General features: G+C 46.2%; 1 protein-coding gene across 2 annotated transcripts in view; it reads left to right on the top strand.

Annotated features, from left to right (window-relative positions):
- The window catches only part of LOC115107162 (ATP-binding cassette sub-family C member 3-like), an 83,936-nt gene that overhangs the window by 2,979 nt on the left and 65,036 nt on the right, over positions 1-15,921 (top strand). Inside the window, exon 1 of one of the 2 annotated variants that reach the window (XM_065007841.1) lies at positions 3,822-4,019. The exons of the other annotated variant lie outside the window; for it this stretch is intronic. Coding sequence (XP_064863913.1) covers positions 3,837-4,019 — 183 coding nt within the window. The 5' untranslated portion in view covers positions 3,822-3,836. Of the gene's footprint in view, positions 1-3,821; positions 4,020-15,921 lie in introns of those variants that run through there. 2 annotated transcript variants of the gene reach the window in all.

The raw sequence follows: 15,921 nt of genomic DNA, 5'->3' as shown, positions 1-15,921 counted from the left end.
ATATTTGCAGTAAAGCTGATTATTTTGTGATACGAGTGAACCATTTTTATACAACATCCAGTGGGGTGAGGTTTTAAAGTAGAGAAGTGAGCTGTAGACATGATTCAACTTTCTTTTGTCTTCTACAGTTGAATGGAGCTGGGCTGGACTTTGTGTGACGTTCATTAGTCTTTAGGAAATGTGGTTTAGCACGTCTTAACTGAGAAGTGACAGTTCTTTTCGTCAAAAGAAAGAAATGGTGACACCAGACTGAATGGTAAACATCCATGTGTGTTAAGGACATTCAATTCCAGTTTCAGTTTCATTCACTTCCAATTGTTGTGTATTTTAGGGGAAAAGTAGATGTTGGACACTAGATTATATAGAGGTTTTCAGTGTCTGTAAGCGGCCCAGTGCTGTTTGACTCGGGGATATCCCACGGTCACTTTAAAGGGAGAGATTCTGGAAACCAGGGTTAAAGAAACGACTAGAATTCTATTGGAACAGTTATGTTCGATGTTCCGGTAGACTTCTAGCCATTGCGCTAACGCTATTTAGCAATAGCTGCAACTTCCTTCAAACTGCACACAGCAGAAACATAAACATTTAATCCACAAGTTTATCTGACTCGGGGTAAATAGAAAAAGGTCTTAATTGCCAGAATCTCTCAGTATCCGTTTGACTCCAGTAGTGTTGTTTTAACGTTAAGTAGGGAATTGCTGAAATGCTGACTTGACAAAATGTATTGCAGTCATCATGACTCTGGCTCCCCTCACTTTGATACCGTATTGACTTATCGTTACCTCAGATGACTTTGTGATCTTTCAGAGACGATTCACGTTTCTTTGGTTCCTTAATTAAGCAATATATCATGAGGCCATTGACTTATTCCACATTTAGTTGTGTTACAGCCTGAATTCAAAATATGTGTATGTGTATGTGTGTGTGTGTGTGTGTGTGTACACTTCTTTTCTTTGGATACAATAATTAGACTGCTGTATGAATCTGGCTCAGAGAAGTTGTCAGTCTGGACACATGAATATTCTATGGCACATTGGAGATCACAAAAACTGCAACATTGTTGCACAGCTCATAGAGACAGGAAGCAAGGTTAAGACACGCCCCCCACGATCAGCTAAAAGCATGGGGAAATAACGTCTAGACTCTTATTCTCTTTTCTTTTGTCAAGGGGGATGAAGGGTAGGAATTGCCTGGCTGTGCTGTGGGACAGCGGATGAGTATTGATAATTCAAATGTCACTGTTGACAGGCATTACCAAACGATTGTCGTGAATAACTCCCTCCCAAATCCATTTTTATAATAAGTATTGTTGAGTATTGCTTTTTCAGATAAAAGACTTCAGGTAAATACAACATGTAAGAAACCAGAGTACAACATTCACTCGAGTTCTCTACTTAAAATGGAAAAAAATAGCTTTAAAGACATGATTTAATGATCTTTGGTTCTTAACACTGGAAAACAATCTGTGAATGAAAATGACAAAAGCCACCATAATTTGCAAATAAATTCATTAAAAATCCTACAATGTGATTTTTCTGGATTTTTTTCCCTCATTTTGTCTGTCATAGTTGAAGTGTACCTATGATGAAAATTACAGGCCTCTCTCATCTTTTTAAGTGGGAGAACTTGCACAATTGGTGGCTGACTAAATACTTTTTTGCCCCACTATATTACCACGGCTTTCAGCCAATCAGCGTTCAGGGCTCGAATCACCCAGAGAACACAGATGACATCAGACAAATGATCTATGAATGTTTGCTTCTAATGGCACCATGAATAACATTTTCAGCACTGTGAAGTTGTAAAATATACAATTGAAGTCAGAAGTTTACATACACTTAGGTTGGAGTCATTAACTTGTTTTTCAACCACTCCACAAATTTCTTGTTAACAAACTATAGTTTTGGCAAGTAGGTTAGGACATCTACTTTGTGCATGATACAAGTAATTCTTCCAATAACTGTTTACAGACAGATTATTTCACTTATAATTCACTGTATCACATTTCCAGTAGGTCAGAAGTTAGCATACACTAAGTTGACTTTAAACAGCTTGGAAATTCCAGAAAATTATGTCATGGCTTTAGAAGTTTCTGATAGGCTAATTGACATAATTTGAGTCAATTGGAGGTGTAACTGGATGTATTTCAAGGCCTACCTTCAAACTCAGTGCCTCTTTGCTTGACATCATGGGAAAATCAAAAGAAAGCCAAGATCCCAGAAAAAAATGTGTAGACCTCAACAAGTCTGGTTCATGCTTGGGAGCAATTTCCAAATGCCTGAAGGTACCACTTTCATCTGTACAAACAATAGAACGCAAGTATAAACACCATGGGACCACGCAGCCGTCACACCGCTCAGGAAGAAGACGCGTTCTGTCTCCTAGAGATGAACGTACTTTGGTGTGAAAAGTGCAAATCAATCCCAGAACAACAGCAAAGGACCTTGTGAAGATGCTGGAGGAAACGGGCACGAAGGTATCTATATCCACAGTAAAACGAGTCCTATATTGACGTAACCTGAAAGGCCGCTCAGCAAGGAAGAAGCCACTGCTCCAAAACGCCATTAAAAAAGCCAGACTATGGTTTGCAACTGCACATGGGGACAAAGATCATACTTTTTGGAGAAATGTCCTCTGGTCTGATGAAACAAAAAATAGAACTGTTTGGCCATAATGACCATCGTTATGTTTGGAGGAAAAAGGGGGAGGCTTGCAAGCCAAAGAACACCATCCCAACCGTGAAGCACGGGGGTGGCAGCATCATGTTGTGGGGGTGCTTTGCTGCAGGAGGGGCTGGTGCACTTCACAAAATAGATGGCATCATGAGGAGGCAAAATTATGTGGATATATTGAAGCAACATCTCAAGACATCAGTCAGGAAGTTAAAGCTTGGTCTCAAATGTGTCTTCCAAATGGACAATGACCCCATGCATACTCCCAAAGTTGTGGCAAAATGGCTTAAGAGGTTAAGGACAACAAAGTCAATGTATTGGAGTGATCATCACAAAGCCCTGACCTCAATCCTATAGAAAATTTGTTGGCAGAACTAAAAATGCATGTGTGAGCAAAAAGGCCTCCTGACCTGACTCAGTTACACCAGCTCTGTCTGGAGGAATGGGCCAAAATTCACCCAACTTATTGTGGGCAATGCTACCAAATACTAATTGAGTGTATGTAAACTTCTAACCCAGTGGGAATGTGATGAAAGAAAGAAAAGCTGAAATAAATCATTCTCTCTACTATTATTCTGACATTTCACATTCTTAAAACATAGTGGTGATCCTAATTGACCTAAGACTGTGAATTTTTACTCGGATTAAATGTCAGGAATTGTGGAAAAACTGAGTTTAAATGTATTTGGCTAAGGTGTATGTAAACTTCCCACTTCAACTGTAGATGACTCATTATTTTATTCGCCATGGGGAAATTTTCACACTCACCGTAAACACTGACTGCAGCTATTGAGAAATCTTGGCACCCAGACCCAAAACCAAGAGGGTTCTGGGAAAAGAAACAATTCTTTGGAATAGTCTTGCAACAAACATTAAATTAATTATCTCCATGGTCTTTTTCAAGTTGTCACATAAAATGTTTTGCTAAATAGCAGTAGACTTACAGTATTGGGGCTTACTTGTGTCAGCCAAGGATTTATTTGCATACAGTACCTTTACAATGCAAACTTATCAAACATGCTCACACTTCCTTTTTCCACCATAACCAGAGGGTGTGTAACATACTTTCACTATAGGGGGGGATGGGAGAAGCTGCAAAGCTACGACTGTTGACATTGATGTGTTGATGTCAAAAGAACTACTAACGTTAATTACTAAACCACAATGTCAACAGAGTTTGTTTCCAGATTTGGTCACAATGATAAAGTGAGCAATAACGACCGGAGAAACATTTACGTTCATTCTCTAATCAGTCTTGTCACTGGCATCAAACGAAGGGTAGCCCAGTGGTTAGAGCGTTGGGCCAGGAAACGAAAGGTTGCTGGATTGAATCCCAGAGCTGACAAGGTAAAAAAAAATCTGTTGTTCTGCCCATAAGAAAGGCAGTTAACCCACTGTTACCCAGGCGCCGATGATGTAATTATTCGCCTACCTCCTCGTGCCTTTTGCACACAATGTTTATAGACTCTCTTTAAAAAAATATATATATACTGTGTTATTGACTTGTTAATTGTTTACTCCATGTGTAACTCTGTTGTCTGTTCACACTGCTATGCTTTATCTTGGCCAGGTCGCAGTTGCAAATGAGAACTTGTTCTCAACTAGCCTATTTTGTGCCCAGAAGTGTTCGGTACCTTCTAACCCATCAATACCTCACACAAAGAGAAGGGGGAGGTGGATACCTAGTCAGTTGTACAACTGAATGCAGTAAACTGAAATGTGTCTTCCGCATTTAACCCAACCCCTCTGAATCAGAGAGGTTCGGGGGGCTGCCTTAATCGAAATCCACGTCATCGGCGCCCGGGGTACAGTGGGTTAACTACCTTTCTCAGGGGCAGAACGTCAGCAACCTACCACTCACACACAGCAACCTACCACTCACACACAGCAACCTACCACTCACACACCGCAACCTACCACTCACACACCGCAACCTACCACTCACACACCGCAACCTACCACTCACACACCGCAATCTACCATCCAACCTACCACTCACACACCGCAACCTACCGTCCAACCTACCACTCACACACCGCAACCTACCACTCACACACAGCAACCTACCACTCACACACCGCAACCTACCATCCAACCTACCACTCACACACCGCAACCTACCATCCAACCTACCACTCACACACCGCAACCTACCATCCTACCTACCACTCACACACCGCAACCTACCACTCACACACAGCAACCTACCATCCAACCTACCACTCACACACAGCAACCTACCATCCAACCTACCACTCACACACCGCAACCTACCATCCTACCTACCACTCACACACCGCAACCTACCACTCACACACCGCAACCTACCATCCAACCTACCACTCACACACCGCAACCTACCACTCACACACCGCAACCTACCACTCACACACCGCAACCTACCATCCAACCTACCACTCACACACCGCAACCTACCACTCACACACCGCAACCTACCACTCACACACCGCAACCTACCATCCAACCTACCACTCACACACCGCAACCTACCACTCACACACCGCAACCTACCACTCACACACCGCAACCTACCATCCAACCTACCACTCACACACCGCAACCTACCACTCACACACCGCAACCTACCACTCACACACCGCAACCTACCATCCAACCTACCACTCACACACCCCAACCTACCACTCACACACCGCAACCTACCATCCAACCTACCCCTCACACACCGCAACCTACCATCCAACCTACCACTCACACACTGCAACCTACCATCCAACCTACCACTCACACACCGCAACCTACCATCCAACCTACCACTCACACACCGCAACCTACCACTCACACACCGCAACCTACCATCCAACCTACCACTCACACACCGCAACCTACCACTCACACACCGCAACCTACCACTCACACACCGCAACCTACCATCCAACCTACCACTCACACACCCCAACCTACCACTCACACACCGCAACCTACCATCCAACCTACCACTCACACACCGCAACCTACCATCCAACCTACCACTCACACACTGCAACCTACCACTCACACACCCCAACCTACCACTCACACACCGCAACCTACCATCCAACCTACCACTCACACACCGCAACCTACCATCCAACCTACCACTCACACACCCCAACCTACCACTCACACACCGCAACCTACCATCCAACCTACCACTCACACACCGCAACCTACCACCCAACCTACCACTCACACACCCCAACCTACCACTCACACACCGCAACCTACCATCCAACCTACCCCTCACACACCGCAACCTACCATCCAACCTACCCCTCACACACCGCAACCTACCATCCAACCTACCACTCACACACTGCAACCTACCATCCAACCTACCACTCACACACTGCCACCTACCATCCAACCTACCACTCACACACCGCAACCTACCATCCAACCTACCACTCACACACCGCAACCTACCACTCACACACCGCAACCTACCATCCAACCTACCACTCACACACCCCAACCTACCACTCACACACCGCAACCTACCACTCACACACCGCAACCGCACACTGGGGAGGTGCCTGTTCTGGTGCAACAGACCACTGTGCAATGGCAAGCTAGCAGAAATTAGCTTATTCAGTCACTTCATTCAGTTCAGTCCCTTCGATTTACACAACCATGCTGTGTATATTGCTTTTGTCCTGTCACACTAATATGATTCAGTCCTAGCCTGCTCTTCAACCCTGGCCTAGCCTGCTCTTCAACCCTGGCCTAGCCTGCTCTTCAACCCTGGCCTAGCCTGCTCTTCAAACCTGGCCTGGCCTGCTCTTAAAACCTTGCCTGGCCTGCTCTTAAAACCTGGCCTGGCCTGCTCTTAAACCCTGGCCTGGCCTGCTCTTAAACCCTGGCCTGCTCCTAAACCCTGGCCTGGCCTGCTCTTAAACCCTGGCCTGGCCTGCTCTTAAACCCTGGCCTGGCCTGCTCTTAAACCCTGGCCTGGCCTGCTCTTAAACCCTGGCCTGGCCTGCTCTTAAACCCTGGCCTGGCCTGCTCTTAAACCCTGGCCTGGCCTGCTCTTAAACCCTGGCCTGGCCTGCTCTTAAACCCTGGCCTGGCCTGCTCTTAAACCCTGGCCTGGCCTGCTCCTAAACCCTGGCCTGCTCCTAAACCCTGGCTATTAAGCAGATGGGCCGAATAATTAATGACATTTACCTATGTGTAACTATAGAGGATGGCTATAGTGCCGCATCCATTGATGTCAACTGGTTTATACTGGTTTAATAAGGAAGGAATGGTATGGTGCCTGTGATTTTATTTATTTGGATTTAAAATGGCATCTTAACAAAGTAACCTTGAATATCTACAAATAAATGATGACTTGCTTAGAGTATTTCCAAATATTTATACATTTTACTGTCCAGCTGTGGTCTTGCATATTTTCCACGCTATACTGAAGACCATTACAAGAACACCTGGCATGTGTATACTCAAACATGACAGAAATGGCCAAATAGACTCCACTGTCTGTCTATATGACTAGAAGTGATGGATTAGTCTGTGAGATGCAATGCATGGTACATGGATGGGGTGTGCCTTGCCTTTTGGTTTTTCACTTCCTGCTGTAAATTATGGAAGCATTTAGCTGCCGAAATGCAAATGGTCAAATGACAAATCAATATCATGTTTGAAATTAGATATGCATTTTTTTTTGTGACAAAATTAAAATTGAAATGCAAAAAATTATATATTGCATTATCATTTTCATGATTGAATATGGATAATGTCTGCCCATTTTGAAAAATAAATAGAAAAGTGGGTTTAATATTTCATTTCCATGATATTATCCAGTATAATAATGACACATTTAACTTAAATGACATTTCTCATGTTTGCCATTTCATTTCCTTGTTGTGATTGCCTTACGTTACCAATTGATAATTAATTTAGTTTTTGTCATAACTCAGGCTAGAAGAGGTTGGCTGTGCTTGCTGGCAACAGTCCCCTTCGGTCGTAGCTGTATCGCTCAACGAGGCATACGGTATCAATGTGGTGTGTTTTGGGGCTGTCCTGGCAACTACAACCAGTATGAAACTCCACAGGAAGATGAAGAACAGCCAGTGTGCGCGAGGAGTTCGCGGGAGAGGACTATTTAGCTCAGCGGAGGGGACTACTACTAGTTAGCTAATTGACTATTATAAACTTAGCAAAAATAGAAACGTCCTCTCACTGTCAACTGCGTTTATTTTCAGCAAACTTAACATGTGTAAATATTTGTATGAACATAACAAGATTTAACAACTGAGACATAAACTGAACAAGTTCCACAAACATGTGACTAACAGAAATGGAATAATGTGTCCCTGAACAAAGGGGGGGTCAAAATCAAAAGTAACAGTCAGTATCTGGTGTGGCCACCAGCTGCATAAGTACTGCAGTGCATATCCTCCTCATGGACTGCACCAGATTTGCCAGTTCTTGCTGTGAGATGTTACCCCACTCTTCCACCAAGGCACCTGCAAGTTCCCGGACATTTCTTGGGGGAATGGCCCTAGCCCTCGACCTCCGATCCAACAGGTCCCAGCTCAGTGGGCTTGAGATCCAGGCTCTTCGCTGGCCATGGCAGAACACTGACATTCCTGTCTTGCAGGAAGTCCCATACAGAACGAGCAGTATGGCTGGTGGCATCCTCCACCTCCAAATCTATCCCGCTCCAGAGTACAGGCCTCGGTGTAATGCTCATTCCTTCGACGATAAATGCGAATCCCTGGTGAGACAAAACCGTGACTCGTCAGTGTAGAGCACTTTTTGCCAGTCCTGTCTGGTCCAGCGATGGTGGGTTTGTGCCTATAGGCGACATTTGTTGCCGGTGATGTCTGGTGAGGACCTGCCTTACAACATGGCCTACAAGCTCTCAGTCCAGCAGGCTGAGCACTGATGGAGGGATTGAGTGTTCCTGGTGTAACTCGGGCAGTTGTTGTTGCCATCCTGTGCTCCTCCCACAGGTGTGATGTTCGGATGTACCGATCCTGTGCAGGTGTTGTTACACGTGGTCTGCCAGTGCGAGGACGATCAGCTGTCCATCCTGTCTCCGTGTAGCGCTGTCTTTGGCGTCTCACAGTACGGACATTGCAATTTATTGCCCTGGCCACATCTGCAGTCCTCATGCCTCCTTGCAGCATGCCTAAGTCATGTTCACGCAGATGAGCAGGGACCCTGGGCATCTTTCTTTTGGTGTTTTTCAGAGTCAGTAACTACAAGTCCAATAAATGTGTGTTTCTGAACGATGAACTATGCTGTCTTGTTGACAATACGACCTGGCGACGCAGATTTCGGTTCGATTTTCAGCAGGGCGCTCCTCCCTCACCGCTTTTGCCTGTTCACGTGACGGGCCACAGCCCGGTGCACCCTGGTCCAGCTTAATTAAACGCCCTCAATATAAGGGCTACTCTACAGCATGGTATTGTCCACAGTAAAATTAAATCTAATTCTATTCTCTTGTTCGTTGCAAGTCCAGCTTTTGTTTGCATGCCAGTAAATACTGTAAATGTTACTGTAAATGTTACAGTATTGAATCCCACAGGGGACAGTACCAAAGATTGTAAGGGACAAGATGATCTAGTCTGCAGGCCATTCTTCCAATGGTCTGCACTTGGCACCTTCCCTTCATGGACTAAAGAGCAATGTATTTGTACAATTGGTTAGTCTAGATCAGTGTTCCTCTTTCTTGCCAAATGGGAGACAGTGAACATTGTCATCCCTACCTGTGCTATAACACCTCCATTGAACTATTCAATAAGACCACACTTGGGTAAATTGAGTGAATGAATGATTGGTTATGACAACATGCACTAAACCGGAGCATACAGTTATTGTGAACAATAACAAAACAGTAGGATATCTGAATTGACTTGGACGTTGAAAATCTGTGTTTTTAGGTTTCCATCCATGTTAACTTTTTTTTTTTTGTTGCGTAATTTGTGCTCTTTTTCACAGGCGGTTCGGGCTGATGACCTGCCTCTGGATCTGATAGAAACTGGAAAGGAATATCATCCCCAACCATAGTACTAATATTTCTAACTGTACTGAGGAGGAAGAGGGCAGGATTATCCCTGAACTGCTTGACGTGTTCTGTCAATTACAGCGCCACTTTGTTCGCACTAAGTCACATGTTCAGTAACATGCTGACCAGACCGGTCACGTGCTTATTCAATTATTGCACCAATTATTGCGTTGCCAAGGGCTAAAATAGAAGTCATTCCTATTTCTGACGCAGATCGCGCTGCATGTCCTGCCTCTCCCATCTCCTCATTGGTTTATAGAAGCAGGTACCCATGTGCCATCTCCTCATTGGTTTATAGAAGCAGGTGCCCACGTACCATCTCCTCATTGGTTTATAGAAGCAGGTGCCCACGTACCATCTCCTCATTGGTTTATAGAAGCAGGTGCCCACGTACCATCTCCTCATTGGTTTATAGAAGCAGGTGCCCACGTGCCATCTCCTCATTGGTTTATAGAAGCAGGTGCCCACGTACCATCTCCTCATTGGTTTATAGAAGCAGGTGCCCACGTGCCATCTCCTCATTGGTTTATAGAAGCAGGTGCCCACGTGCCATCTCCTCATTGGTTTATAGAAGCAGGTGCCCACGTGCCATCTCCTCATTGGTTTATAGAAGCAGGTGCCCACGTGCCATCTCCTCATTGGTTTATAGAAGCAGGTGCCCACGTGCCATCTCCTCATTGGTTTATAGAAGCAGGTGCCCACGTGCCATCTCCTCATTGGTTTATAGAAGCAGGTGCCCACGTGCCATCTCCTCATTGGTTTATAGAAGCAGGTGCCCACGTGCCATCTCCTCATTGGTTTATAGAAGCAGGTGCCCACGTGCCATCTCCTCATTGGTTTATAGAAGCAGGTGCCCACGTGCCATCTCCTCATTGGTTTATAGAAGCAGGTGCCCACGTGCCATCTCCTCATTGGTTTATAGAAGCAGGTGCCCACGTGCCATCTCCTCATTGGTTTATAGAAGCAGGTGCCCACGTGCCATCTCCTCATTGGTTTATAGAATACGTGCCATCTCCTCATTGGTTTATAGAAGCAGGTGCCCACGTGCCATCTCCTCATTGGTTTATAGAAGCAGGTGCCCACGTGCCATCTCCTCATTGGTTTATAGAAGCAGGTGCCCACGTGCCATCTCCTCATTGGTTTATAGAAGCAGGTGCCCACGTGCCATCTCCTCATTGGTTTATAGAAGCAGGTGCCCACGTGCCATCTCCTCATTGGTTTATAGAAGCAGGTGCCCATGTGCCATCTCCTCATTGGTTATACCCACGTGGGTGATTAGGAAGACAAAATGTTTTGCCGGTTGTCCTGTTAATACTATGGAGTGTAGATGCCAATCGCCATATAAGTTCAAAGATGAAAAAGCCTGGAAGGAGGAGAGTTGACTAGAAACGATTCGGTCGACCGTTTTATGTGTGGATTAATTGTCGGAGTAGAGGACCTTGTGTAGTTCAGGTAAAATCTGGGGGTTGGTCTCTTCTGCTCTGTTCACTCAAACACATTCGCCACTGGCTGGTCCTGAAACACTGCAGATATGGAGTTTGATACAATATGCTTTACTCTCCTGTCTATAGCTGCATCCTTTTATCTATTGATAGTAACAAAAAGCTTCCATACTCACACAGGTTTTTGGGATAGTTTTTCAGGCCTCACTAAACCGCAAGCACTTTAGTTCTGTTTAGGTGTGCTATAATGTGGCAGGTAGCCTAGTGGTTAGAGTGGAGGGACGGCAGGTAGCCTAGTGGTTAGAATGTAGACCTAGTGGTTAGAGTGTAGGGTGCAGGTAGCCTAGTGGTTAGAGAGCAGGTAGCCTAGTGGTTAGGGGCAGGTAGCCAGTGGTTAGAGTGTAGGACGGCAGGTAACCTAGTGGTTAGAGTGTAGGGACGGCAGGTAGCCTAGTGGTTAGAGTGTAGGGACGGCAGGTAGCCTAGTGGTTAGAGTGTAGGGACGGCAGGTAGCCTAGTGGTTAGAGTGTAGGGCGGCAGGTAGCCTAGTGGTTAGAGTGTAGGGACGGCAGGTAGCCTAGAGTGGTTAGAGTGGTAGGGACGGCAGGTAGCCTAGTGGTTAGAGTGTAGGACGGCAGGTAGCCTAGTGGTTAGAGTGTAGGGACGGCAGGTAGCCTAGTGGTTAGAGTGTAGGGGTGGCAGGTAGCCTAGTGGTTAGAGTGTAGGGACGGCAGGTAGCCTAGTGGTTAGAGTGTAGGGACGGCAGGTAGCCTAGTGGTTAGAGTGTAGGGACGGCAGGTAGCCTAGTGGTTAGAGTGAGGGGCAGGTAGCCAGGTAGCCTAGTGGTTAGAGTGTAGGGACGGCAGGTAGCCTAGTGGTTAGAGTGGAGGACGGCAGGTAGCCTAGTGGTTAGAGTGTAGGGGACGGCAGGTAGCCTAGTGGTTAGAGTGTAGGGGAGCAGGTAGCCTAGTGGTTAGAGTGTAGGGACGGCAGGTAGCCTAGTGGTTAGAGTGTAGGGGCGGCAGGTAGCCTAGTGGTTAGAGTGTAGGGGGCGGCAGGTAGCAGTGGTTAGAGTGGAGGGACGGCAGGTAGCCTAGTGGTTAGAGTGGAGGGACGGCAGGTAGCCTAGTGGTTAGAGTGTAGGGACGGCAGGTAGCCTAGTGGTTAGAGTGTAGGGACGGCAGGTAGCCTAGTGGTTAGAGTGTAGGACGGCAGGTAGCCTAGTGGTTAGAGTGTAGGGACGGCAGGTAGCCTAGTGGTTAGAGTGTAGGGCGGCAGGTAGCCTAGTGGTTAGAGTGTAGGGACGGCAGGTAGCCTAGTGGTTAGAGTGTAGCCTAACCCAGTGGTTAGAGTGTAGGGACGGCAGGTAGCCTAGTGGTGGTTAGGTAGAGTGTTAAGAGTTTGGGGGTAACCTTATTTGCAGGTAGCCTAGTGGTTAGAGTGTAGGGACGGCAGGTAGCCTAGTGGTTAGAGTGTAGGGGCAGGTAGCCTAGTGGTTAAGTGTAGTTCCACATTCACATTTGTTAGCCTAGTGGTTAAGTGCCTTTTCATAGAGGGACGGCAGGTAGCCTAGTGGTTACTCTTTTGCTTAGGGACGGCAGCATTTGTAGCCTAGTGGTTAGAGTGTAGGACGGCAGGTAGCCTAGTGGTTAGAGTGTAGGGGCGGCAGGTAGCCTAGTGGTTTGGAGGGACGGCAGGTACATTTTAGTGGTTAGAGTGGAGTGCTCAGGACGGCAGGTAGCCTAGTGGTTAGAGTTTGGAGGGACGGCAAGGTAGCCTAGTGGTTAGAGTGGAGGGACGTCAGCAGGTAGCCTAGTGGTTAGAGGGAGGGAGCAGAACAGCCTAGTGGTTAGAGGCATGGAGGTGGGGCAGGTAGCCTAGTGGTTAGAGTGTAGTTCCACAGGGCTGGCCCAGGTAGCCTAGTGGTTAGAGTGTAGGGACTGGCAGGTAGCCTAGTGGTTAGAGTGTCCACAGGGACTGGCCCAGGTAGCCTACAAGTGGTTGAAAGTGTAGGGACTGGCAGGTAGCCTAGTGGTTAGAGTGTAGGGACTGGCAGGTAGCCTAGTGGTTGAGTTAGGGACTGGCAGGTAGCCTAGTGGTTAGAGTGTAGGGGGGCATGCAGCCAAGTGGTTAGAGTGTAGGGACGGCTGTAGACCCGTGGTTAGAGTGTAGGGGCGGCAGGTAGCCTAGTGGTTAGAGTGTAGGGACTGGCCCAGGTAGACTAGCGGTTAGAGTGTAGGAGCGGCAGGTAGCCTAGGGGTTAGAGTGTAGGGGCGGCCCAGGTAGCCTAGTGTTAGAGTGTAGGGACTGGTCCAGGTAGCCTAGTGGTTAGAGTGTAGGGATGCTGGCAGGTAGACTAGTGGTTAGAGTGTAGGGACTGGCAGGTAGCCTAGTGGTTAGAGTGTAGGGAGTGGTTAGAGTGGCCCAGGTAGCCTAGTGGTTAGAGTGTAGGGACGGCAGGTAGCCTAGTGGTTAGAGTGTAGGACTAGTAACCCGAAAGGTTGCTGGATCGAATCCCAGAGTTGACAAGGTAAAAATCTGTCGTTCTGCCCCCTGAACAAGGCAGTTAACCCACTGTTCCCCGGTAGGCCGTCATTGTAGATAAGAATTTGTTCTTAACTGACCTGCCTAGTTTAATAAAACAATTAATAAAAAGGCCTTCATAGCACTGACATAGCAGCCCTCATTAGGAGTTATAACTGCTAATGTCAGTTTGACTTTGACTGGCTAGTAACCTTATTTGCATACTGTAAGTACACCAACCTATAATATATTTAATTTATTTTGCCCAAATTTGATTAAAAGGACATAAACCCTGACAGAAATATAATTACATGTCATTTGTGTTCGTTATGAATCCCAGCCTTGTTGTCCAGTCTCACTGACTCTGTTTTAATTAACTTAGCGATCTTAATATAGAATGGAGTTAACTATGACCATAGCTTATGAATGCAGAAATGTTCAATATTCAAGTTCCACATTCACATTTGTTACATAGCTTGAAGTGCAAAGATCCTGCCTTTTTCATAGAGGTCTTTTGAGGCGGACTGTGAAATAGTGATTTGTATACGCTTCACTCTTTTGCTTAGATTTCATTTTAAAAGCAGCATTTGTTAGCACTGTCTGATACTACAAACCACAAGATGAGTAGATGATGACGTGATGGTGGATCATGCTTTCTGTTGTGGCGCCAGACATTTTACCAGCAACATTTTAAATTTACCGGACCTGATTAGGGCGTCCACCCACGGTGCTCAGAATGACACAAATCCCCTTTAGATGATGGTCATTCATAATAACAGAACATGCAAGTCTAGGATGCAACGATGTGCGCTAATTCTTACCTAATTCTGATGAGCACTTTGAAGATGTTTGAATGACTGTCCACATTAACTTTTCCTCAGATAACAAGACAAGTAACGAACATCAAAATCACTAGCCTGTCAATCTACTGTCCCCCATAGAAGAAAGGTTTACCTATTGGTCAGCTTGTAGAGAAATAAATAGCCTATTCCAAATAGACTCTGGGACAGTTGTGGGAAAATATATCCCCAAATTCAGAACAGCCTCAATTTGTCAGGGCATGGACTCTACAAGGTGTTCACACCAAGGGATGCTGGTCCATGTTCTCACAGGGATGCTGGCCCATGTTGACTCTACAAGGGTTGATCCACAGGGATACTGGCCCATGTTGACTCTACAAGGTGTTGAAAGCGTTCCACAGGGATGCTGGCCCATGTTGACTCTACAAGGTGTGATCTCTCTCTCTCTCGTTCCACAGGGATACTGGCCCATGTTGACTCTACATGTTGGCCCATGTTGACTACAAGGTGTTCTCGTTCCACAGGGATACTGGCCCATGTTGACTCTACAAGGTGGTTCCACACTGGGATACTGGCCCATGTTGACTCTACAAGGTGTTGAAAGCGTTCCACAGGGATGCTGGCCCATGTTGACTCTACAAGGTGTTCATCTCTCTCTCTCGTTCCACAGGGATGCTGGCCCATGTTCTCACAGGGATGCTGTTGACTCCATGTTGACTGCTGGCCCATGTTGACTCACACCACAAGGTGTTGAAAGCGTTCCACAGGGATGCTGGTCCAGGGATGCTGGTCCATGTTGACTCTACAAGGTGTTGAAAGCGTTCCACAGGGATGCTGGTCCATGTTGACTCTACAAGGTGTTGAAAGCGTTCCACAGGGATGCTGGTCCATGTTGACTCTACAAGGTGTTGAAAGCGTTCCACAGGGATGCTGGTCCATGTTGACTCTACAAGGTGTTGAAAGCGTTCCACAGGGATGCTGGTCCATGTTGACTCTACAAGGTGTCGAAAGCGTTCCACAGGGATACTGGCCCATGTTGACTCCCGATGCTTCCCACATTTTGTGTCAAGTTGGCTGGATGTCCTTTGGATGGTTGACCATTCTTGATAAACACAGGAAACTGTTGAGTGTGAAAAACCAAGCTTTCTGTATTTTAATTTTGGATCCATTTCAAGAACGGTTTGAGCATATTATTTAAGCAGTATGGGATTCAATATGCTGAGTTTGAGAGTAATGCTGTTTTAAGTATCTCAGAAGCTTCCCAATGTCTCCTTGAGTTGCTCTACTTGGTTCTTAGTCCATGATGCAACCCAACACCCAGAGCTGTGCTTTCCCCTCCATGGAAGTCTACAGGACTATATCTATCTGACGTAATGAGTAAAGTAGCAACCGTGGAAGTCTACAGGACTATCTCTACCTACGTAATGAGTAAAGTAGCAACCATGGAAGTC

Source organism: Oncorhynchus nerka, linkage group LG23 (assembly GCF_034236695.1).
Source record: "Oncorhynchus nerka isolate Pitt River linkage group LG23, Oner_Uvic_2.0, whole genome shotgun sequence".
NCBI classification, from domain to species: Eukaryota; Metazoa; Chordata; class Actinopteri; order Salmoniformes; family Salmonidae; genus Oncorhynchus; species Oncorhynchus nerka.
Note: the sequence above shows the minus strand (reverse complement) of the source record. Positions and strands in the feature narration are given on the sequence as shown.